This window comes from Talaromyces marneffei, chromosome 6 (genome assembly GCF_009556855.1).
Source record: "Talaromyces marneffei chromosome 6, complete sequence".
NCBI lineage: Eukaryota > Fungi > Ascomycota > Eurotiomycetes > Eurotiales > Trichocomaceae > Talaromyces > Talaromyces marneffei.
The window spans coordinates 1159599-1183780 of NC_072353.1; the positions used below are offsets into that span (position 1 = coordinate 1159599).

General features: G+C 47.8%; 9 protein-coding genes across 9 annotated transcripts; 5 read left to right on the forward strand and 4 right to left on the reverse strand.

Moving 5' to 3' along the window:
* Nucleotides 1-1278: 1278 nt before the first annotated feature.
* Nucleotides 1279-3346, forward strand: EYB26_007933 (uncharacterized protein; the record flags this gene model as incomplete). The annotated part of the gene is made up of 5 exons (XM_054267192.1): nucleotides 1279-1326; nucleotides 1389-1626; nucleotides 1689-1879; nucleotides 1935-2046; nucleotides 2097-3346. The coding sequence occupies 5 exons, from the start codon at nucleotides 1279-1281 to the stop codon at nucleotides 3344-3346; spliced, it is 1839 nt and encodes a 612-aa protein (XP_054123167.1).
* Nucleotides 3347-3669: 323 nt separating this feature from the next.
* Nucleotides 3670-4313, reverse strand: EYB26_007934 (uncharacterized protein; the record flags this gene model as incomplete). Its single annotated transcript, XM_054267193.1, has 2 exons — nucleotides 3670-3974; nucleotides 4046-4313. The coding sequence occupies 2 exons, from the start codon at nucleotides 4311-4313 to the stop codon at nucleotides 3670-3672; spliced, it is 573 nt and encodes a 190-aa protein (XP_054123168.1).
* A 584-nt stretch (nucleotides 4314-4897) lies between these two features.
* Nucleotides 4898-6066, forward strand: EYB26_007935 (uncharacterized protein; the record flags this gene model as incomplete). The annotated part of the gene is made up of 8 exons (XM_054267194.1): nucleotides 4898-5098; nucleotides 5160-5243; nucleotides 5299-5312; nucleotides 5371-5529; nucleotides 5588-5636; nucleotides 5704-5777; nucleotides 5836-5974; nucleotides 6052-6066. 8 exons carry the CDS (start codon nucleotides 4898-4900, stop codon nucleotides 6064-6066), a joined length of 735 nt encoding a protein of 244 aa, XP_054123169.1.
* A 1028-nt stretch (nucleotides 6067-7094) lies between these two features.
* On the forward strand, nucleotides 7095-9406 carry EYB26_007936 (uncharacterized protein; the record flags this gene model as incomplete). The annotated part of the gene is made up of 5 exons (XM_054267195.1): nucleotides 7095-7221; nucleotides 7275-7928; nucleotides 7990-8306; nucleotides 8371-8486; nucleotides 8551-9406. The coding sequence occupies 5 exons, from the start codon at nucleotides 7095-7097 to the stop codon at nucleotides 9404-9406; spliced, it is 2070 nt and encodes a 689-aa protein (XP_054123170.1).
* Nucleotides 9407-9951: 545 nt separating this feature from the next.
* On the reverse strand, nucleotides 9952-10966 carry EYB26_007937 (uncharacterized protein; the record flags this gene model as incomplete). Its single annotated transcript, XM_054267196.1, has 3 exons — nucleotides 9952-10272; nucleotides 10327-10501; nucleotides 10554-10966. 3 exons carry the CDS (start codon nucleotides 10964-10966, stop codon nucleotides 9952-9954), a joined length of 909 nt encoding a protein of 302 aa, XP_054123171.1.
* Nucleotides 10967-14692: 3726 nt separating this feature from the next.
* EYB26_007938 (uncharacterized protein) lies at nucleotides 14693-17104 on the reverse strand (the record flags this gene model as incomplete). Its single annotated transcript, XM_054267197.1, has 5 exons — nucleotides 14693-14932; nucleotides 14987-16557; nucleotides 16605-16933; nucleotides 16998-17037; nucleotides 17095-17104. 5 exons carry the CDS (start codon nucleotides 17102-17104, stop codon nucleotides 14693-14695), a joined length of 2190 nt encoding a protein of 729 aa, XP_054123172.1.
* Nucleotides 17105-17368: 264 nt separating this feature from the next.
* Nucleotides 17369-18357, forward strand: EYB26_007939 (uncharacterized protein; the record flags this gene model as incomplete). The annotated part of the gene is made up of 2 exons (XM_054267198.1): nucleotides 17369-17857; nucleotides 17911-18357. 2 exons carry the CDS (start codon nucleotides 17369-17371, stop codon nucleotides 18355-18357), a joined length of 936 nt encoding a protein of 311 aa, XP_054123173.1.
* A 1188-nt stretch (nucleotides 18358-19545) lies between these two features.
* EYB26_007940 (uncharacterized protein) lies at nucleotides 19546-22060 on the forward strand (the record flags this gene model as incomplete). Its single annotated transcript, XM_054267199.1, has 6 exons — nucleotides 19546-19649; nucleotides 19720-19735; nucleotides 19797-19899; nucleotides 19951-20184; nucleotides 20235-21291; nucleotides 21340-22060. The coding sequence occupies 6 exons, from the start codon at nucleotides 19546-19548 to the stop codon at nucleotides 22058-22060; spliced, it is 2235 nt and encodes a 744-aa protein (XP_054123174.1).
* A 377-nt stretch (nucleotides 22061-22437) lies between these two features.
* EYB26_007941 (uncharacterized protein) lies at nucleotides 22438-23568 on the reverse strand (the record flags this gene model as incomplete). The annotated part of the gene is made up of 1 exon (XM_054267200.1): nucleotides 22438-23568. One exon carries the CDS (start codon nucleotides 23566-23568, stop codon nucleotides 22438-22440), a length of 1131 nt encoding a protein of 376 aa, XP_054123175.1.
* Nucleotides 23569-24182: the final 614 nt, after the last annotated feature.

Here is a 24182-nt window from a genome sequence, read left to right on the forward strand (position 1 = left end):
CAGGAGTAGAAGAGAACAAGAGCAGGATTGGGTGAACAAATAAACTCGGTATTCGACTTTTGTATTGAAAAGAAAGAAAGAAGAAAAATCAAGGGACGTCGGAATTTTGGCAGGAACTGACTGGACGGTTGAGACGAAGAGAAGAGCAGTCAAATTCGAAGTAATCGACGTAAGAGATGACATTTGAGGTCCTCCTTAGAGATTTGAGATGAGACAGCAATGGCGAGGCGGTAGAGGAGAGTAGGGTGAAGGAAAGGTCAATGAGGACAAGGCACGAGTGAAAAGAAGAAGAGGGAGAGAGGTAGAAAGGTGGGATAGTCGAGGGGGATGTCATGAGCAAACGAGCAAAGGAGATGCTAGGCGACAAGACTTCAACTCCATGATGATGATAATTCTGTACCTCATTTCAAAGTGATTTTCTCACGTAGTTACTCCCAGCTGTGTATTTGAGCCACCACCATCTGACAGCGACCTCGGTCAACTCTCATGTGGGATTCGTTGTATGCTCTGGTGAAGGCTTGAGATGGACTGGATTTAATGATCAAACGTTATATCAGCTAGAAGCAATCTGGATTGAAGTTGTCAGGAATCCATGGACACAATTGAGTGTTTTCAGGGCTAGGTAACTAGGTACATGAGGCATCATGCGTAATGACATTGAACACGTATATCTCACTAGACAAGAGAGAGCGCAGAAGTTCGTTATTGGGGGGTATTAACAGCAAGTGGTGCCACTGTCCACTTAGGAAGAAGTGGAACAACACAAGATAGTCAAGAAGCAAAGAATTAGAAGATATAGTCAACTAGTTAGTTCGGCTGATCTCAGAATAAGAGAGCGGATGACAGAGCGGCTGCGGCGCCAAGAGATTTCGGAGAGTCGGCATGAGCCAACGGAGCATATCTCCAGCCAGGTAACCACCGTTAATTCAACTTCAACTTCATCCTGAACGTCCTTCCCCGGCGCTTACAATCCTTATATGCACTACGAACGACTCATACTTCTGCTCTCATAATTGTCGTCTGAGCGTTTGATTGCAATCTCAACCGAGCGTTCCGCCATACCTCTGGGCAGAGCGGCCGCCTCATCACTCACGACAAGCCCAACTACGTATTCAACCATGGCGGTTTGTGCTGGCCACTCAAGCTAAAAATCCACGCTGTCTCAACTTTCTATCCAGTTTACAGAGTTGGGTGTACGAATTTATTATTTTGACAACTCTAAAATAAATATAATATACGCGTCGACTCTGTGCGCCACATTCAGGAGGCAGCTGAACAATGACGCACAACTTTGAGAAGTCGGTCAAAGGGGCCACGAAGATCAAAGTATGTCGACCCCGACAAGACTTACTTGCTGCAACAGCCATTGACTAGTTGACACTTCACAGCTCGCGCCCCCAAAATCAAAGTACATCGAACACATCCTAGTAGCGACGCGCAGCGGAGAGGCCGGCGTTGGTGAAATCTTTCGAACCCTACAATTCCGATTACGTGATTCAACATGGACGATTGTTTTTAAATCTCTCATAGTTTTGCATATGATGATACGGGAAGGAGCAGAAAATGCGACACTTGAATATCTTGCAGATAATCCCCGCAAGGTCGCCATCAGCAGCTTTTCGGAAGGCAAGTCGGACCACAGCCGAGGACAGGGTGCGCTTAGTGTTTCCGTGCTAACTTCGATGCAGTTCAAGCGCAAGGACATAATATCCGGCGATATTCCGATTACCTGATTGCTCGCGCCAAGGCATTCGCCGATACCAAGGTCGACCATGTACGAAGTGGACAAGGCCGGTTAAAGCGGTTGACGGTCAGCAAAGGTCTGTTGAGAGAAACAGAAGTCGTACAGAAGCAGATCAAGGCATTGCTCAAGTGTGATGTATGTCTTGTCCTGTCAAAAAGTGTGATCATATCTTGTGTTGACCTTTTACTAGCTCCTGACGGACGAAGTCGAGAATGAAATCACGTTAACGGCATTCCGGCTTCTGACCATGGATTTGTTAGCCCTCTACTCTGTTATGAATGAGGGGACGATCAATGTGCTAGGTAATAGGCTCATCTAACTAATATGCAACTCAATGCTAATATTTGACTAGAACATTATTTTGAAATGTCCCGCCCTGATAGCGAGCGTGCCTTGCAGATATACAAGACTTTCAGCGCCCAGACAGAGGAAGTGGTGAAATTTCTTGGTGTCGCTCGACACTTTGAATATGCTACGCGGCTTGAGATTCCAAACCTCAAACATGCTTCTACAGATCTCACACAATTGCTCGAGGATGACCTGAAAGATCCGGATTTCGACCAGCGGCGACGAGAATATCAACTGCAAAGAGGTGTAAAGACAGCGGGTCGAGCTGGTCCCGGCTCCGCTGGCGGCAGGTCGCCAGTGTTGAGCAAAAAGGACACACTTTCCAGCTCTTCTAACAGACCTCAAACAGCCCCAGCACCCAAGACAGAGACCAAAGCACCGGCACCGGATCTTATCGACTTTTTTGATAGCATTGAGCCGAAACAACAACAGACCACGATAGCACCAGCACCTCAACAACAACCGCAGCCAAATTTCCAACAAGCCGGGTTTGGCCAGCAAATGTTCCAGGCGCAGCCCGCCGGGTTCCCCGGCCAACAGGGCGTCTTTGCGCAACCGGCCCAGCCAGGTTTTATTCATCAGCCGACTGGGTTTGCTGGCGGTTTCAACCAGCTCAGTACAAACCCTTTCAATCAGATGCAACCCCAGCCTACACCACAGCAACTGCAACCCCAGGCCACGGGAGCCGGGTTTGGTGGATACGGTCCTCAATCTTACGGTTTTCAGAATACACTATCAGCCATTCCTCAGGAAGGAGTTGCGACATTCGCTCAGCAACAGCCCATGGTGACTGGAATACAGCCTCAGACGACGAACCCATTCCGAGCATCTATGCTAGTCACAAATCAAACTGGTGTGGCTGGTGGTTTCAGTCAGCCAGGACAGGTTACTCAACCATTGACAAGACAAAACACCAACCCCTTCGCTAAAAGATTATCCGCAATTCCACCATTGAATCCTCCTCCAATGCCCTCCTTCCAACCAACTCAATCTCCCGTACAGTCACTACAACCACAACGCACAGGAACAAATCCATTTTCAAAACAATCTTCATCTCTTCAACCCAACTCTCAGCAGCAGACCCTTCAACCTCTTCAACCTAATCCAACCGGAAGTACAAACCCCTTCCGTCAAAGCGCGTTTATCAACCAGCAGACAGGTCAGGGGTGGCACGTTGGCGGACAACAAGGAACAATGGGTGGCCTTGAACAAATGGGGACAGTGCCAGTATTCCCTCGACCGGGAATGGCATAATTGTCTAATTATTGAAAAGAAATAGTATATAGTGGCGCCATTTTCTACTTCAACATCATGGGATAGTGAGGGCTAAATTGTGTGTTCAGTGTCTTATCCTGCGATTGATTAGCGCATGCATTTCATCATCTCCTTCGCTTATGTGTTTTTTTTTCTGTCTAACCTCTAATGTGCATACTTCATTTACTCTTCTCGTGGTGTCATTAGATATATACATGCCAACCCTCCATACGTCAGCGCTAATGTAATGGATATCTCACCTTAGTTCCACAAATTACCGTTTCTCAGCATTTACCCGTAGCCTTAGGGGTGGGTAGTACGAACTACGTAGTCCCTTGAACATCACTCTGGTCCTTCAACCATTTCTCCCAAGGAACAACCACCGCCCCTTGCGCCTTCAATTCCTCCTCCACCTCAACCTCCAACTGCGTCGCACTCTTCCCAGAACCGGCATCATCATAAGTCGAATGCGCCCCTTGCAAGAGAATAACATTAAACCCTGCCGCGAGTGCTCCAAGCGATGTTCCGCGAACGCAGTACTCGCTTTGTATGCCGCACATTACCAGCGTACTGATATCTTGGGTGCGGAGTTGAGTAGTCAAGTCGGGATTGGATTCGAAGGTATTGCCTACCCATTGTATTCCGTCAGTTCTTGGGGTTGTATCTATGGATGAAAAGGATGGGCTACGTAGGACGTACATGTATGTTTACTCACCAGCCTCTCATCTCCGAGTGGCGAAAAGACAAGTTTCCAGGGCTCTGAGTCGCGCACCAAGTCCCCGGACTCGGGACTCTCTTCGTGTTGCACAATAAATACCTCGGGCCTTTTCACATGTGAAACATTTCCGCGGACGGATTTCAGAATGGTTTCAGCTGCTTGTCGAATGCGAGGAGCTTGCGGGATTTCGGTGGTGGAATTGGCAAGGCCGTTTTGGACGTCGATTACGAAGAGGGCGGTGCGAGACATTTTGGAATGAAGCTGGGATGTGTAATATACTGGCAGTGGACTTCGAATGTTGAAGTCACGACTTCAATTGGTATCGTTGAGTGGGGTACGTGTATACTCATAGTACTTATATCTATCTCTCTAGGCAACAACAGTCTGTAGCACGCTAGCAATCGTGAATCACCTCATCGGCCAAGAACCCTAAGTCGTACATACTACATACGTCGTACGGAGTAGATCGAAGAATGAAATTTCCCATGGTCGGTGCGTCAACGTCTCAACTAGCAATGATGCATTGGCTTGTTTCGTAAAGCAGATTTGACCACCAGCATCACGTCTTGATTTCTGTTTTCTTCTGCAGAAGTATATCCCTGTGGTCGAATATCTGACATTTGAAAGAATTGTATTTAAACAGATGCTCTGTATTAGAGCAGTAGCAAATGTGCAGTTATCTGCACGGCTGTACCTTCCTATCTAGGCAGGTGTTACGCTCGCGATAAGGTTGGTGATTTGCGGAGAACATCTTTATCTTCTACTATGAGTATATAACCACTCTCCCAGTCCTCCTCAGATCTACAATTTAATTTGCAGAACAAAAAAACAAAATGTCCGCACCCAAAACATGGCTCATCGTCGGCGCATCTCGCGGCATCGGCCTCGAGTTCGTTCGCCAGATAGTCACCCTTGGCCACCGCGTCATTGCGACAGTACGCAATCCCAACTCGGATATTGATGCGCTGGCTCAGAGTGCGCCGGGACAAGTGCGGGTTTTGACATGTGATGTTTCCCGTGAGGAGAGTATCAATGTATGCTTCTTGTTTTGGAGGTCAATTAGAAAGACTGGCCGGCTGAAAGTATGGCGATTAGGGTTTTATCCACCAATTCGTTCATTCCGGGGAGCAAAGAATTGATTACGCGGTCATCAATGCTGGGATATTAAAGTACCCAAACGTAAGATCTTCCTCCTTTTTGGGGGGATTGGTTGATGAAAACTGACCCCTTCCAGCGAACACTAGAAATGTAAAGGCGCGCCTTCCCCAAAGACATCATCATAGACCGACCAGTCTGACTTTTTTAGGACTTTCGATCACTTCGCAACCCATCTTCACACGAACACCATTGGTCCCATCATCGTAGCCCAGAAACTACTACAACTCAGCAGCGTAGCCATTGGTACGATAGCTTTTATGTCTAGCGACTCGGGCTCGACGGCGCGGTTCCTTGCCTTCGAGGACGGGTCAGTAAAACCTTCCCTTGACCATATATGGAGATGATGCCCATACTTATCGTCTCAGGTTTGCTGCATATGGCGCATCAAAAGCAGCACTAAATCAAGCCTTACGGGTATGTCGAATGGCCCACCACCAATACGATTCATGGTTGAAACAGTGCTGACATAGGTTGAAAAAAGCACATGGCCGAGGAACTGAAACGCAAACAAAGAGATACCATTATACTAGCCCTGCATCCTGGAGAGGTTGCGACGTGAGTATTCTTCCCGAGCAATCGAGAAAAAGAACATACACTAAAAGCCTTACAACAGAGACATGGGCAATCTCGGTATTGCATGGGAAATTTCTGGCGGACAGATAACGGCGGAAGAATCGGTGGTTGCGATGATCGATGTGGTTCAGAGCAAGAATATTGAGCATACTGGGACATTTTGGACGTGGAAGAATGAGGCAAGTTGAACTGTGATAAATACATCTATCTATAATCAATTGGTTTATCGCAGGTTGGCTAATATCGATTGTTGCAGGAATATCCGTGGTGATATGCTGATATCCCGTCGATCGAGACAGAGTACGGAGCGATAGAATGTCTAAAGCATCAACTGCAGATACCAGATATAGCATCTTTGGGCACATAGTACAGAGTACGTATTCTGTCACACTTAAGTACATGGTAACCGCTCAGATGGAGTACAAATCGATTGGTCGACGGTGCTCTGTAGTACAATCTCAACGCTTTATCCATGTCAGATTCCCAATCATCAGCCCCACAGTTTGATCATGTGTGACGCTGCAGACTCAACTGTCAAGTGAAACAAACAAGCATTTATGGAGCAAATAGAAATACGATATATACGATAATTAGCTCGGCTAGGGCTTAGTTGGTTAGTCCACTAGTTATTGCAGTATTACTAAGTCCCCCTCACGCATGAACGGAAACGTGCTTTGGTTGCGTGAGCTAGCGACGTCCTACCGATGGACAACGACGTCTTCTCCATGGATGCGCGTCGATTTCATCATGAATAGATACATCGCACCGCTGGGTGAGGAATCCACCTATCAACTGGCGCGGAGATCCAAAACCCATGGTTCGTGCCAATTGCTAAGCCACGCATTTCACAGTTGTCGCACACCTACGATGACACAGCCGCCTTACGCTCACTGGCTGGCTGCGTCCTGGACTAAGTTACTGTACATGGAATGATTAAGCGCTAGTTGACAACCGCGGCCTTAATCTCACTACGCTACGGAGTACGGAGTAGTAGTTCCATAAATTATGAGAAAAGGAGAGAAGAGATTTGTCATTGATGAATTCGCGATTAAGTTAGCTCCGTTCATAACTCCATAACTCACTATCGACTGCCTAACTTAACGACTTAAACTCCAGTCGCTAACGAATTCCAAATCGCGATCGCCCGCCCGCCACCCACGTTTCAAACCCTCAAACCACCAACTAGGAAGAACCAGACTTCTCATCTGTATATCCTGTGCCTTTGTTCCTCCCCAGATCCTTCCGTCAGCATTGAGATTCTTGCGCTATCGTGAAGTTCAGCAGATCTGGCTACCCCGGATGGATGCCAAGACGGCCTCGGTCGCATACGACGACAGCCTGCGTGCTGCCCACTCCAAAGATCATTCGTACGAACATGTCTTTACGACCTTTGCGACGCCTCCTCAGCAGCCTCCATTCGTTCAATGTGAGTATATAGATCTGGCTTGTCAATGGAACTTTGAGCTGATCTGTGGATAGCAATATCTCTGAATCAAGATGAACCGCCCCCCAAAAATGAAGTTAACGACGATGATAAGGCCAAAATGTCGCCACAGCAGAAAACCGGCAACTCACGATCGCCTCTGTTCTGGGTCAATTCAGACCCGCAGACAGTGCAAAAAGGATCTAGAGAGGAAACGCTGAAGCGCATTCGATCGCATGTGATGTCCGAGCACAACCGCAAGAAACGATTGGAAAACACACGACGGTACAATAAGAGCAAGACATGGAAGAATCTCGCATATCGACCCGAGTCCATGGCGGCATCGAAGTTTTCTCGTGCGATTGAGTCCTCGATACCTTCGCCGTCCTCGTCTTCGACGTCTGATAGATCCAGTTCAAAGAGCTCGTCATCTCCAGAGATTCGAGAAACCTCGCCACCGGACAGCTTCAAGATACCAAAGAGTACGGGTTCAATGGCATCGGAAACCCTTATATCATTGTTGGCACCCCAAGACTCGACGCAAGACTGGACGCAAGAATCGCCGCAAGATCAACAAATATCAGTCATCAGGAAGCACGAGACAAGTAGTGTACCTGCTGCGCCTTATGTAGGTACAGACGATGTACTAGATCCGTTTCAAGCGACTCAAATACGACTTTCATCGGCGCAATATCAACATTTAAAATTCTGTATGTTCTGCAGTCCGGTCAATTCCGCGCATTTATTAACGTAGCAACTAAACTATTGCAGTCCTGTACGACCTTGTCCCGCAAGCAGCACCATTTATGAACCACGGTGTGGCAAAGTTGCGCAAGCACTGGATCTCGCTCGCACAATCAAGCCCATCCGTGCTATATGCTTGTATCACCTCGGCAGTTACGAATAAGTCGTTGATGACCGGGGATTTCTTCGCCGATCCGGCCACACAGCGAAATAGTCTTTTGATCCTCGACCGACTACGGAATCGCGGGGAGACGATTAGTTTGATCAATCGAGATCTGTCATCCGTGCCGTCGGCTACGAGTGATGCGTGCATTTCCGCTGTTTCTCTACTGATATCTGTAGAGGTATGTACCGTCTTGATAAAGATAAAAATGGTTGCCGTTTTGATCCTAACTGGTTGGAAAATAGGTCACTGGAAGCAATCCTCAAGATATTGCTCCTCATCTCCATGGGTTACGAAAGATGGTTTCTCTGCGCAAAAACTTTGCAGACATTAATAAATCAGTGCGGTCGCAAGTCGAATGGTTCGTGCTGTCTGAAACTATTGACATTGTACAATCAACTAACCTGCTCGGAAAAAAAAAAAAGGAACGACATTCGATCCGCATGCAAAACCATGACAAAACCCTTCTTCCCATTCATCCGCTACACCATGCCATCTCATACACCACCAGAAGTCAGCGTCAAAAATGCAGGCAAACTGGCGTCTGCCTTGCGCCTCCTCGACCAGATTCCAGGTGTATTTGGCGTCGAAATGTGCCGCACAATCGACGATCTCACCTCCCTAACTCTATACGCCGAAATCTTCAAACTCCAACCAAAACTCGCCGCGATCCTCTTCGACGAAGAAATCGAAGAATACTTTAACAATGAAGTCCTCTACACAGAATACTGTCTCGTCAACGACCGATGGATCACCACCCCACCCTCATCAGCCCCTAATATTAATGCCTCCCCGGATACCCCGATACACAGACTCCGCGGCGACGACACAATCGAAGGCGCCGTCCGACTCGCCAGTCTCCTATTCCACAACACAACGATATGGCCCTTCTACCCAGCCATCGCCCCCCTTTTCCCTCTACCAATATTCTGCCTCGAAACTGCCCTGCGCAACGGCATCGCAGCAGGCACATATACCTTCCTCCCGGACCTCCTCATATGGCTCTTATTCATCGGCGCAACCGCCGGAAAATACCTCCCCACGGCGCGGGCATGGTTCATGGACGAACTCGCCAAAGCCGTGGACGCATATAACTCGACCAATATTAATGAATTTTATATAAATAACAACAACAATAACGAATACAAAACAACAAGTCCGCCACAGCTCCTGACCACAGTGGACAATTTCAGGGATCTGTTGGCGGGTTACTTTTATGTTGATCGATGCTATATGGCGGATGTGTCGGAGATATGGATGACTTTGATGGCTAGGCGGTAGATGTAACTACCCAACAGTTCAAATTAAGTCAAGTCAAGTCAAGACAAGACAAGTTATGATATAAGAAACGTTTATATGTTGTATGTGTGTATGTTATGGTGTATGATATATATTAATCCGTTGATGTGGTGATACCTTACTTATATCCGCTTTTTATATGTATAATATGGATAACCATGAATTATATCATGTTTGATGTTTAAGGAACCATCCATTGTATTAGGTAGTACCTGCATTAAGAGTTGAAACTTGGTATTCTCCAATACATGAAGACATTACGAATTGTATCATCTAAAAACCAATCATCAGATATCATAATATCGATGAACCACATGAACCAAGAGGATGTTTCAAAAAAGAACAAGAAAAGACGGCACTAGGGGGGTATCTGAGGGACAGGAAAAAGAAACATGGTAAAAACATTTGAAAAGTTTCCCTCCCCACGTTGTTTTGTTTTTATAGCAGCAGATCATCGCACGTGTAAAATAGTTCTTTCATAGGTAGTCATACTCGACAAGGTCGAGTTTCTTCTATCAGAAAGCAGTTTAGACAGTGTCACGAGCAGCCTTAGCGCGACGCTCGCGTCCCTTCTCAGACCAGGGGAAGTGAGCAACGGGGATGATGAAGAAGCTGTTGCTGGAATCGGCGATACCGGCAAGGGCATTGTACCAGGCCAAGAAAGCAGCGAGAAGGGCAAAGAAGCCGCCGGCCTTGATGATGCTGGGGGTGGGCGCGCCATCAGTGCGAACAAGGTAACCAATACCGAGCAGGAGGAAGGCCATGTCCAGAGTGAAGAAGAGGGAGAAGAAAGCCACGGTGGAGCGGAGGGTACAGATCAGCAAGATGAAGGTGAAGATGAACCAGCCCTACTTATGTCAGTTTTCTTTTATTCGTTGCGAAAATCTGGGCGGGAGAAATACCATCAAGAAGAGACCGAACGAGTCGTAGAACATGGAAGGGCTGCCATTGTCGGCAGTTAAAAGCGCTTCCTCAATGGCAAATCCACCAGGAGTCAAGACGATGGCAAAAGCAATCCAGAAACCACCATAAGAAGACAGAGCAGTGGCACCGAAAGTGTTACCAACAGCCATTTCCCTATCATTCGTCAGATTTGACTCATATATCTGAGTTGGGGGGTTTGACATACCACATGCCCGCAAGCAACTGAACAAGACCACCGTAACCAAAAGCAAGACCAACGACGACATTGGGCGCAGTGATGTCACGGGTACCCATGTTGATACATCCAAGGACAAAGGTAGTCAAGGCGAAAGCGCTCAAACCAAGAGGAGCAGGATTGGCAATCTTGCGGTCGGACACAGGACGGTACAAACCAGGCTGGAATTCACCACCAAAGGCGGGGAGACGAGCCTCGTGGGTGTTGACTTGGGCAAGAGGACCGTATCCAAAGCGGGCAGCGGCACGAGCTACTTCGTGCTCCTCGCGCGACATAAGAGGGTAGGCATTGCCGCCATTGGTGGCAGCACCGGCGTGGTCGATGTTGGTGCTCTCCTTGTCGAGAACAGGGGCGTTGGCAGCAGCGTCAGGTGCGGATGCCATTGTGTCTATCTGCGTTCGTTAACAATCGCGTAATTGACTGATGTGTGATGGTCAATGCAATTGGGGGCAGTGATATCAGGTAGTTCAGCGACGCAAGAAGATGAAAATGGAGAATTTTCTGACAAGAAAGACGGAGAGAGATAATGGATGGAGAAGGGGGAGATGATCAACAGAAATAGAGCTCCCGGTGTGGCAGCTTCCTTTTACGGATGTTGGCCTAGCAAGGCAGCTGCGGGTGTCAGTCGCTCCTTCCTTGGAGCCTTGGGGAGAAAGTTTGGAAACATGCATGCACGCTTCGACGCCTCTCAAAGCTTTTTCTTTTCTTTTTTCTTTTTATTCCAGGGTTGCAAAGAGAGAACAGTATACGAACCTTTTAATCTAATAATTATCCAATGGACTGTGAAGAAGAGATTGCGATGGGTACGCTGAACTGGAGACACTCGTCTAATCTGCCTGTCTGATGTCGAAGCAGGAGGGTAGGAGGGAGAATTTGGAGAAAGACGTGGCAAGGGAAAAATGGACGTAACGGCTGGAGAGCGCAGACCCTCAATATATACGTAGGATTTGAGTACGGAGTAGATGGGATGGAGTTTTTAAGACACAAGCCCAGAACCAACCAACTAACTAGTTAGCTAGTCACAGAATAGTTAAATAGTCATCAATTAATACATAGTTATTAATACGTAGCTCCATCCGTGCGAGGCGAGGTGCGTAGCTAGCTACTGCTTCTTTCGTCCGGCCTGCTCGGGGATCTGGGGATGGGGAACAGGAAAGCGAGTTCTAGCGGGGAGGGGGGCATGGGGTCATCAATCTCGCTCCTTTGAGTCCTTTTTTGTGTCGTCTACAATTCGGTTGAGTGGCCCCAGCTGGGGCTAGATGGTCCAATTGCTTTGCATTGGCATGGGGCTCAGCACACTTATTGGTCTACGGTAGCCAGTCAGGAAGATGCAGAGATGGTCGGTCGCGGAAATGAGGGGAAAGAAATGTTGTGGTGTTTGAGGGCAGCATGATTGGCGGGAATAGTATAGCATACTAGTATATGCTATACTATATGGTCGAGGAGCTAGGCCTCACGTCGTGCAGAGCAACAGCACGTACGTAGTAAGCATGCGGAGGAATTTTCTGTATACCTTTATGATACATAGCGTGTACTATCAGTACAAGTTACGTATGTGCATGGTAATTCATTATTCAAGAAACAATTTAAGCACTTGGCCTAGTCCAACTGAGGAAGTAGCGAGTGGGGCCTCCTGTGGGCGTCGTACAGGCTTTCTGGGGTAGAGCTTGCAGCGAGCCAATCATATACCCGGCATGGTCAATATGGCAAAGGCGTTCCAAATAGGGTTTAGTCGCTGGTTTCCTTTTGTATTTTACTGTATTTTTCCATACGGTGGTACGGCGTAGTTAGTTCGAGCGTTATTCCGCTTGACTCTTTTTGCAAGGGCAATGCCGATCTCCAGGTTCATCCCATTTTCCCGTCCGGTTGATCTACCCAGAAACAGCCAGCCCATACGTTAGCGATGATGTCCATACTACATACTGCATAGAACCAATAAACTGGACATGGGTCACTTAGGAAAATAAAATCGCAATCTGAGTTTGTTTCCCATCGATCCCTGTGTAACTTTCAGCAAACGTGGCATGGTATGATGTGCTGTGCTGTGCGTGCTCCCGGCTACTGACATCGGCACCGAATCGATCAGTCATCACATCGACTGTACCACGGTCTACTGCTCAACCGGACCCAGCCACTAAGCCGTAAAACAGGAAGGTCCCGGATAAATGGATATTTTGTACGGCTACTTTTACCATAGTAGTCGTGCTAGCCCTGTTTGGGCACTATACACCGAACGATCAGACACTGACTAAATACATAGCTTGACTCAGGGCTCAAAATTACGTTACGTGTTGGCTTGGGAATCTGTTTACTACGTACCTAGCTAGTATGAGCAGAGTCGAGGCGGCGAGAAGATAGGGTTTAGAGTCACGGGATGTGCTTCACCAGCCAACTCGGCCGATCAGGATCCACTTCCTTTTTCCTTTGCTCTGAGAGACTTGTTGTATAACAATTACTTGCACGGTGTAACCTGAATAATGCGCTGTGACTAATCTAACTAATCTATTTCCTCCGTAGATACATATTACATAGTATTAAAATCTTGCATAGCTCGTAAACTCAACTAAATTGCAGAGCAAGGATGCTACGGCTGGAGCATCAGCCTACCAAAATAGGCTGATTGACCGGCCCGCCAAGCTTTTCTTTTCTGTGCATTTCTTTTTCTTCGGCTTTTTTTTAGGCTTTGGGCTCACGTGTACCAAAACCTACACCGTAGTATGTGCTGAGTTCTCCGTATGGCGTACCATCAATCCCAACTTTTAGCCTGTTTAGTTTCGACTAGCGCCAATAGGGAGACCCTGCCAAGACTCATGCTTTCGTTCATCGGCACAAAAATTGAGCGGTTTCAAATAGATACGGTGTACTCTTTACTACTATTACTTGCAGGGATTCAACAGAAGATAAGAAGACTATTTGGTTTTCAGAAGCCCCTTGATTTACCTGCTGTTTGATACCGATACCGTAGTCTGGTCGTACCCAATTCATCCCCTCCAGATCCATCGTATGATCGAGACCCGAGGAGTGTTTACTATGTACTGAGTTACTCCTCGGTGAGTATCAAACTTTTTTTATTTTTTAAGATACGTATTCGGTCCGGCGGAGCGGAAAGTTATTTTTTTTTTTTCGACCCTCATTGTTCGTAAACAACTTGGTCACTTGAGAAGGAGATGCCGATTCGCAAATACCGATACTTGGCCTAGGGATATGTTCGTATGGACCAGATCTCGATGCCGAACCCACATGGCCCCTTTCCACTGTTTCAGGGTGGCTTTGCACATACTATCAAAAGTAACTAACTACGTATCGGGATTTGTTCCCATCGTACAGTACCATGTACTAGCATGGTGTTGAGTGTGCTCCTAAACGAAATACGTATCTACTACAATAGAGCCGCACATAGTTCGGCCTGTTTCAAGTACGCACTACTGCGTAGTAGCAGTACTACGTATGTACGGAACTGGAGTCAATACTTGGCAATTCGAGCTCATCTCTACGTAGTAACTACTACATATATAACTAGTTAGCTAAGATATCTTAACGATCTTATGCTTACGTATTACCCCCGGTATCGCTTCGGGTTCCCCAGATTCATTGACTCGCAAGATATGGGGCGACGAGGTGGTGAGGTTCGTGATTTGGAAATTGGATGATATAGCTCCGCATTGGCAACTGGTCCCGGACGAATGGATAGTTGATGTATTGGACCTGAAGGAGTCCTGTCTGGTATTGACTCTTGTGGGCTGCTAGGATGGGGATCCTTTATGGGGCTTGAGTGTACATATTTAGTTCAATGTTGGGTTGGGACTTTGTTCTGCACGTGGAATTTAAAGTCTGTACCTAAGTATGTAGTATATGGCATACTAGTCTGGTTGGGATGATTGTATGGAGATAGTTCCTGCATTTGCATGAACGTCGAATAATGAATGCATCTTATAGTTACGTAGTATTCGTTCCAACGTCGAGATACTCCAGTTCCATATCAGAAAACATGTACATATTCACATGTGATTCTATCCATATGCATAACATTGACAATATCGTCAGGGTATAAACGATATACACACATAACACTCTATCCACAGATTCGATATTCAGAGGTGGGAGGGTTCCTACCGCTCCAACTTCCTGGCAGTCATCTCCAACTGTGCGTTAAAAGCCTTGACCTGCCTCAACAGTCCGCCATACGATCCCTCAGCAGATGAACTCACATTTTCCGACACGCTGCGGAGTAAGAACTCGAGACCGGTTACACCGTTGCCTTCTGTTTCAACGCCGTCGGCTGCCCTATTGCGATTCCGATCGAGTGTGAGGTCGAGGTTGTGTAGGGTATTATTGATAACGTTGCGAGACTAGACCACACAACATTAGCATTTGAAGAAATCAAGAGGAATGAAAGGACTGACCATCTTCGCATTCTCCTCCTCACCATGTTTCCGCCGCACAGCATCCATTCGTAGCGTAATCTCCTGTCTCTGTCGGCGCACCTCGAGTAGCCGATTCCGCATCTCAGCGGCCTCTCGCTTCGCCTTTTTCAGCTGCACTCCCAACGCGAAATTGCTATCAAGTAACTCGCTAAGCTCAAATAGTCGACCCTCCAATTGCGCCCCGTAGGCCTCAATGCTTTTGCGTTGTCGCGCATATTCAGACCGCTTGGCTTGGTTGGCTGCGTCGTTGGCGATGTTGTTGTCTAGTGTGGCTAGATGTTTCTCGAGTATCTCTTTGCAGATTTGGGATAGGACGTCGGCTGCGTTGACGCCGTTGCGGCTGGGGAATTTCTTGCCTACGGCCTCGAGTTCGTCGGTTGAGTCCTGCTCATTATCGGACGGGTCGGAGGTTGCATGTGTTGAGTCTAGAATGTGTGTGTTTGCGAGACGGTGGACGGTGATTGAGACAGTTCCTTCGCGTCGGCGTGGTTCTTGCTCTTCATCTTGTTCTCGCCGTCGATTGGTGCGTTGTACGCTGGTTGGTTTGGCTTCTGTGGTACCTCCCGATGGTCTTCTGCGCCGTCGCGTTGCTGATTGGACTGCTTCAGGGCTCGCTTCAGGTCTTGTCTCTATGGTCTGCGTGGTCTCTGGTCCTGGGCGAGGCTCCTGTCCCTTGCCAAGGGATGGACGACCCCTGCGTCGGGAACTTTCACCATTTTCTTGTGGTTGTTGTTTCCTCCTTGCTTTGTCTTCTTGTAACTTCTGAGTCTCTTCAGCGCGCTCTTCCGTTTCCTCGACAACGGACCGTTCAGCATCAGGCTCGACCGCTCTGTTCTTGCCTTTGTGTTTATTTCTAGTTTGTGTCGTCGTATCTTCTTTCTCCTCCTGAGGCTCTTCTACTTCAATGTGTTCTGTTGAGAGTCTGGAGCGCTTCCTCCTGCCACGCGGAGCCTTTTGTGTCGGTTCGTTGTTTTCCTCTTCGTTTTGCTGCTCGGGGGGTTCGGGTTCGGGTTGCTCTTGGTCTTTGCGTCTTCGCCCGCGTTTCTTCAAGCTTGACTCTGGTATTCTATCTTCCTGTTCCCGTTCCCGGTCGACTTCTGGCTCAATTTCCGTTGTTGACTGCTTTTCTACGCCTCGTCTGCTTCTTGCCCTAGATGGTCCCCGCTGGCTGTCTTGGTTGGTATCTTCGTTAGGAGGATCCGACCCGTTGATTTCACTGTGTCTGATCGAACGCCTCCGAGTCTGATCGGTGTTCTGTTGTTTTTGATCTGCGGCTCCATTTGTCTGGGACTGTGCAGAGCTTGGTCTTCCTCTTCTCTTAGTCTTGACGATTGCTTGGGGCTCCGCCTCCTGCTCGATAGTTGTAGTCTCTAGCAAAGCTTCATCTCCAGCCACATCTACCATGGGTGCTTCTGGAAGTTCTTCACTAGCACCAACGCCATTTTGTACATCGTCTTGCGGATTATCTTCACGTATGGACTTAGGGGACGGGTTCACGATCGCTTCGGATTCAGACGCAGCCGGGCGAATCAAATTGTCGTTCTTAGTGCCTAAAACAGTCAGTACGAGGTAGCTGTAGTCTTGTTAGTCAACTTACTGATCCTCCTCCGCTTGCTGCTGCGGCCTTCTTCCTGCTCCTGGGTTGTGGTATTCGAGGTTGAGACTCTATGGATCGAATTTCTACCTGATCTGCGGGGAGACTCCGTGGTAGCTAAACTATTTCGCAGTGCCCTTGTTGGTGTCTCTCTTGCTGAACGTTCAGTAACCGGCGCTGTCGTGTTCGAAAATGTTGTATCAACTGTAGACTCCACAGCATTCGTAGTTTCAGGCACGCTTTCAAGTTGTTGCGCAATTGATAATGCAGGGGCACCTCCAGTCGGCGATCCAAACGAGAATCCAAAATCGACCGCTTGTATCTTGCGTGTGCTGTAAAATAGTACATTCTGTCAGGTTGTTTAGGCAAACTACTCGCGTGCGGGGAGAAACATACCCAGCACCGCGCTGGCGCATCTGCAAGCGCTCTTGTCGGTCTGCAAAACTCGAAGTCAGCTACTAAGTACCAGAATAAAGGTTGGAAGTCACCATACTGGATGCCATATTGTACAACTGCTCCAAATAGGAGCTTGTCGCGCAATTCAACGCGCTTGTTGAGAGATGAGATCAGACGCGGGCCGTTGAAGATGTATGTTGGTGATGCCATTTACGGACTAGCGCGGACAGCTCCGGATTCTGTCCGAATCATGACTTCAACATCGACATGAATCAGTCATCAAAGACGAACATTCATCTACGAAATAAACAATTCACCGCAGGAAACAACTATAAAAACCGACAGAGTTTTGAAAATCATATATCGACACAATGGGCTGGTTCTGGGGCAGCTCGAATGGACAAGAGGATCCGACGAAAAAACTCGACCCGGAGCTTCAAGACTACCTGAAGAAAGAAAGACCAACCACATATACGACGGCCGTCGAACCCTCCAGAGAAACTCCCACACAATCTACACAAACGCCGTCACAATCGACGGATACCACTACAGAAGATAAACCCGCAGTCCCTTCTGCTTCACTATACCCTGACGGACGATATGCACACCTCTGGAAAACCTACAAGCCTCTCGCTGAAGTCGAAGCCGCCGACAATTCGAATACAGCGCAACGCGTGATTGATAAATTCAAACATCGGAAAGATTCAGTGCATGCGGCGGCCATGGAGAACTGTGCAATTGAGCATGAGGGTCTGACGACTTGTTTTAACAAGGGGGATTGGATTTCGATGATTAAGGCTAGAGCAACCATGTGCTCGGACGAGAATAGGAAGTTTTCGCGATGCTATACCACGCAGGCTGTACGTTCTCCGTTTGAGTTGTTTGTTGGTGGTAGGTATACTAACCGTCATAGAAATTCCTACAAGCTCTTGGCTATGCCAGTTCATTCGAATACGACGAAGAAAAAGAGGAACGTATTCAGATGCACGCAGACAAACTATACCACCAAATGCTCGACTATGAGAACCGAGTCGCGGAAGCCCGGGCCGCGGGACAAGAACCTCCCCCGATCACATCTCTATTCAACCCGAACACCAAACCAGTTTCACCAAACGATGCGAAGGTAATACCGGGCGTCGAACAACTTCCGGAAGGGATCAGATTACCAGACACATTAGACAAACTTAGTCCACATGAGAGAGAGCTTGAGATTCAGTCTATGAAGGCTGAGCTGGAACAGAAGAAGATGTATTCGGAAGAGGCGGCGCCGTATATCAAGGCTCAGCAAGAAGCGCAAGCGAAAAGACAGGAGAGGGCTAAAAGTTGGTTTGGCGAGGCGATTGGAAAATGGATTACGTAGGATGGCTGATTTCGTGCTTCATTTTCGCTGTATATTATCAATATTAACAAAGATACTCGCTTACGAATGATTCCCGATTCCAATGATCCGAGTCTATCTGGAACTCACTCGGAATAGGAGCTACATTGCGTATGCATTTTCCTTGCAGTCGCAAGGATTGCGGTCATTCGCACAGTATAACATGTGACATGCTCACAAACTGGTTAATTGTCAAGTGACAGGTCGAGACGTCAGGTTTAGTCGAGACGAAGTGATAGATACATCCACACACTAATGCCACACTACCGCGATGCCACGATGCCAATCAAGGTACTAGTCATCAATACACGGACAACGGACAGGCGCACGTGACTGATGTGTTGGCAGAGAGACGGTTATGTTGACGTTCACATCGAATGGACGGACTTCTTTCCTGGTCATTGCCTACGATTACATCCCGTAGTGGCTGGGCGAGTAAAACAACGACCATCGATCTTTACAATCATGGCCTATAATCCTGTCATGAGGGCACGTACGGAATCAACGCCCTCTCGTATCTCCACACGAATAGCACGTAAAACACTCTGTTCCTCAGGTTATCTTCAAGCGACCTGATTAGCTCTCCCGTCTGAACACGCGTTGATTCGCGCCAACGCGTGGAATTAATTAATACACGTAATTTACGCCATTTCACTCCTTACTGAGGCTTGGTCCTAGCCAATCTGAGTGCTGGTAACGTAAACATGGTTTCGCGACCGAACACGGAATACCTGCTACGGCTGTCCAATCATGCCCTCTGCGACGATACAATTCATTGATCATTGATTCTTTCAGGGTTACAGTCAAAGAGATTGTTGGATCATTGTGGATTCTTTCGTCTCATTCCTTGTTCCTATCCGGAATTGATTGTTCGTCTACGTTGTCGGGGGTTGCTTCTTATCGAACTAAGCGTGGGTATCCGTGGCTCTCCTGGCGGCTGGCTTTGACGTCTCAGACCAACCAACCAGACTTTATTCCTTCTACAGACGACCGACCTCAGCTTTTCGAAGATTCACTTACTACAACTCTGAGAACCCTACCATTGATTTCGAGTCGAACGACATCAGCACTCACAGCAAAAGTCGATCGACCTTACACACCATCAATTGAAACAGTTTATTGGACAACTTCACGCAGTGCTCTGCGGAGCACTGTTATCTAACCCTCATCATGAAAGCTACCCCGTTGCTTATTGCCTGGCACAACGAGAACGCCCCCGTTTATTCAGTACATTTCGATCCGCATGTTAAGGGACGATTTGCAACTGCTGGAAAGTGAGTTCTATCCTATTAATTTCTAGCACTCGCACTTGACCTCTATTTACTGACTATCACCCCGCTGTAGTGATAACAATGTCCGAGTACGTCGTACCTACTTGCCTTCGTTCTATACCTCGCCGCATCGTTATTAACCACAAATAGATTTGGAAACTCGAAAGTACCGGAGAAGAACGCAGAGTCACATATTTGAGCACGTTGATAAAACACACCCAAGCCGTCAATGTGGTCCGATTTTCGCCAAAAGGTCTTTCTTCCCGACATTTCATATGAACATGCAGGTGCTGACGGTTTACAGGTGAAATGCTGGCGTCAGCAGGTGACGATGGAAATGTCTTGCTCTGGGTACCGTCAGAATTATCCATAACACCTCTTGGAGAGGATCACTCAGACGATAAGGAGACTTGGCGAGTGAAGCACATGTGCCGGTCCTCGGGAGCTGAAATCTACGATTTGGCTTGGTCCCCAGATGGTGTTTTTATTATCACTGGCAGTATGGACAATGTTACTCGAATTTACAATGCTCAAACAGGTTGGTCAAGCTTCCACAGTTGTTTGATGCAAGAGGCTGACAACGACCAGGACAAATGGTTCGACAGATCGCTGAACATTCACACTATGTTCAAGGCGTGGCCTGGGATCCGCTCAACGAGTTTGTTGCAACGCAATCGTCAGACCGATCCGTACACATTTATAGTTTAAAAACTAAAGACGGACAATTCTCCTTGACTACTCACGGTAAATTCTTGAAAATGGACCTCCCTGCACGCCGAATCCCAGCAAGCAGCCCTGCTCCGACAGAGACCAAGACTCAATCCATTGCCAATGGACTGTCGATCGCCTCACCAGCACCATCTACTCCGGGCACACCAAAAACAACGACCATGCCGATGGATCCACCTCCTGTATCTCATAGCCGACGGTCCTCTTTTGGGTCTTCACCTTCAATTCGCCGATCGGCTTCACCGGCTCCATCATTACCATTGCCTGCTGTCAAGCCTATGGAAGTTTCCTCGCCAAGCCTGTTTGGAGGGTTGGGAGTCAGAAATGCCAATCTCTACGCAAACGAGTCTTTTACATCTTTCTTCCGTCGACTGACATTTACTCCCGATGGTAGCTTGCTGTTTACACCGGCGGGTCAGTTCAAGACGACGCAAGGATCTACAAGTGACTCCAACAAGGGAAATGAAGAAGTCATCAACACAGTCTATATCTACACAAGGGCGGGATTCAACAAACCACCTATTGCACACTTGCCTGGTCACAAGAAACCGTCCGTTGCGGTGAGATGTTCTCCGATATATTACACACTCCGACAAGGATCTCGGCCTACTACTCACATCACACTTGATACATCTTCTGGTGACGACAGCTTCCCAGCCCTGCCAGATCCTGTCGTGAGTTCGAACATCACGAGTCATCCGTCAATGGAACCACCACCTTCTTCTGGTGATCAGTCGAAACCAGTAGTGTCTTCTAAGACCGACAACGAGTCGCCTAGTTCTGCCTTTGCTCTGCCTTATCGTCTTGTCTATGCAGTAGCTACGCAGGATGCAGTGCTGATCTATGACACGCAACAGCAGACTCCGCTGTGCGTTGTGAATAACCTTCATTTTGCAACATTTACAGATTTAAGCTGGTTAGTTTTCACGGGCTAGTCATATTTGTTCTTTGCTAATTGTTATAGGTCTTCCGACGGCTTAACGCTTATTATGAGCTCGTCTGATGGATTCTGCTCGACTCTTTCATTCGCCCCAGGAGAATTAGGCCAAATCTATACACATCCTGTTTCGTCATCAAACCCAACAACACATCACCATCATACTCTGTCGGCAAGTTCCTCGTCGAACAACACGCCTTTACCAACACCTACGAATACTGTATCTCCTTCCTTGACAAAACTTCAGCCAGTACCGGCTCCTGGACCGACTGGTGGTACGGGTCGTGCTGGCAGCCCTGCACGATCATCATCGGCTTCTTCAATTCAGACACTGCAAGCATTACAATCGGGCAATGTCGTCAACAACCCAACACCCACTCTTGGCACTGTGCCGCTTGTGACTGCTACCAATTCACTTCCCCTGACCACCCCGCCTCAAACCCCATTACCGGGTGTATCGCATAGCGCTACAAGTTCGTTCAGTAGCACGGTTCTGGGTAAGCGCGATATTGGTGCAGCTAGTGAATCCGAAAAGGAAGACGCCAAGCGAGAGACTGCCGAGTCCGAAAAACCGGCGAAAAAGCGACGGATTGCGCCTACACTGGTATCCAAGGATTCGGCAAGTTTTGCTAGTGAACCAGTCGAGAAGAAGCCGGAAACACCACAGTCTGAGACGGTTGAACCAGCTCAGCATGCTGAAGAGGTTGAAGAGACTGAGAAGGTCGATCAACCAGCAGCAGCTCAATAGAATGATATATATGCATACCACCCGTCTTAGTTATGAAGCATGATGGCAATGGAGTTGAGAGATTTTATTCGTTAGTTGGGAAGGCTTTTTACATTTACACTTTTGGGACGTCGCCGTTGCTTTCTTTATTGTCGTGTTAGTGTTAGTGATATCCGCGCCTTTCTGTGGGGGTTATATTACTTTTTCGAGATGTATGAATAGACTTGATGAACCGAACTTAACGATTTGCAATACTCTGATAACTATGTTATATCGTATATAGAGTTTCTAGTCTATGTGCATCACTCCCCGAGAAAAAGAACAAAAAAAAGAACAATGCACTTGACGCCATATATGAGAACAATATATAATTGAATCAACCACCTGTAACATATAAATCAAGCCTTAACATCCACAGCAAACCCCTCACTAAACGGATAATCCGTATATCCCCTAGCTTCCTTGGCATTATAGAACGTGTCTCTATTATACGGCGTAAACTCAATGCCCTTCTTTATGCGGAATGGCAAATCCGGATTCGCAATAAACGGTCTTCCAAACGCAATAATCACGGGAAGATTCTTGTAGCGGACTTCAACGGCTTCCTTCGCATTATCGGCTTTGTAGCCACCAGCAAGCACAACGGGGGAGGCGTAGGCATAAGCGTCGAGGAAGAACTGGAGTGAGCCAGAGACGTTTTCGACGTCTGTGTTTCCGTTGACGCGTGGTTCGACCAAATGGACGAATGAGACGTGGAGCTTGGCAAATTCGCGAGCGAGATAGCTGAATGTTGCCTCTCGGTCGGCGTCGGGCATGCCCATATTCTGGAACTCGCTGAATGGACTGAATCGGATAGCAGTCCGATCGGCGCCCACAGCTTCGATGACAGCCTTTGTCACTTCCAAGGCAAAGCGGGATCTATTCTCGACACTACCACCCCATTGATCGGTGCGTTGGTTGACGCATGTCTGAACGAACTGATCAATGAGATACCCATTCGCGCTGTGAACCTCCACGCCATCGAAGCCCGCACGCTCAACCGCATTCTTTGCGGCCTGCGCATAATCCTTGATATACTGCTGAATCTCGTCCTCGGTGAGTGCACGGGGAGTCTCGTAGCCCTTGCCCAGTGATACAGGGCTGCTGCTCACAATATCAAAATTCTCGGCGCCGGGTTGAGCCCTCATGGCCTGGGGATCCGCTGCGCGTCCCAAGGCCCATAGCTGCGCATAGATATAGGACCCCTTTTCATGCACAGCGTCGGTGATCTGTTTCCATGCTGCGATCTGTTCTTCGGACCAGATACCGGGCGCGTGAGTGTATGCTCCGGCTTGGGGGCTGATTAGGGTTGCTTCTGAAATCAGTAAAGTGCCAGGCTCAGAGGCGCGTTGGGCGTAGTATTCCTTTACAAGGGGCACGATAGGGGCGTGGGTAGTTTCGTCGTTGCGGAACCGGGTTAGTGGTGCGAGGGCGATGCGGTGCGAGAGTTCGACGCGGCCGACTTTGAGGGGGGTGAAGAGGGTTGTCATTTTGCTGCTTGTTTCTGTCTGGATATCTCGGGGGAGATGAGGAGGAGGAGCAGAAGGAGAAGAAGGAGGAGGAGGTAGGCGAATGGTGTCTGGATGAGGGGGATAGATCTACATTCTTCGCGGGACAAGACGAGTATTTATACTATTTACCAGTACAATTGAGTGCAATGGAAATCAAATTAAACTTTGAAATGTTAGAACTTGATTAATAATAACGATGTCTCCATTGTTCCAAGCAAAGCCAACCCTGGAACCTACGGCAAGTTAGTACTTAGGGTTACAAATCTTGAATCTAAAGAAGACCTTTGGAAAAGTAGCCGACTAGCCCGTTGGCTCCTGGTTGCATCACCTTAAAGCAGCCTGGAATTCAGCAGAAACATTACGAATACGAACTAAGAGTATGGTCTATCGGAGCAATTTTTTTTCTTCTCTTTAGCAAATCCCGGAAACTTTTCTGATGCTTAGGAGGGGAGGAGGGGGAGTCCCACGGATTCAGAGGTGCTGACAAAGAAAAATGATGACAAACCAGAAAAGTGAGAAGATTCTCCCCGGAGCAAAGTTAAGTTGCCGCTCCACCGTCCGAGGCTTAAAAATGTTCACCCGAACAAAAATGG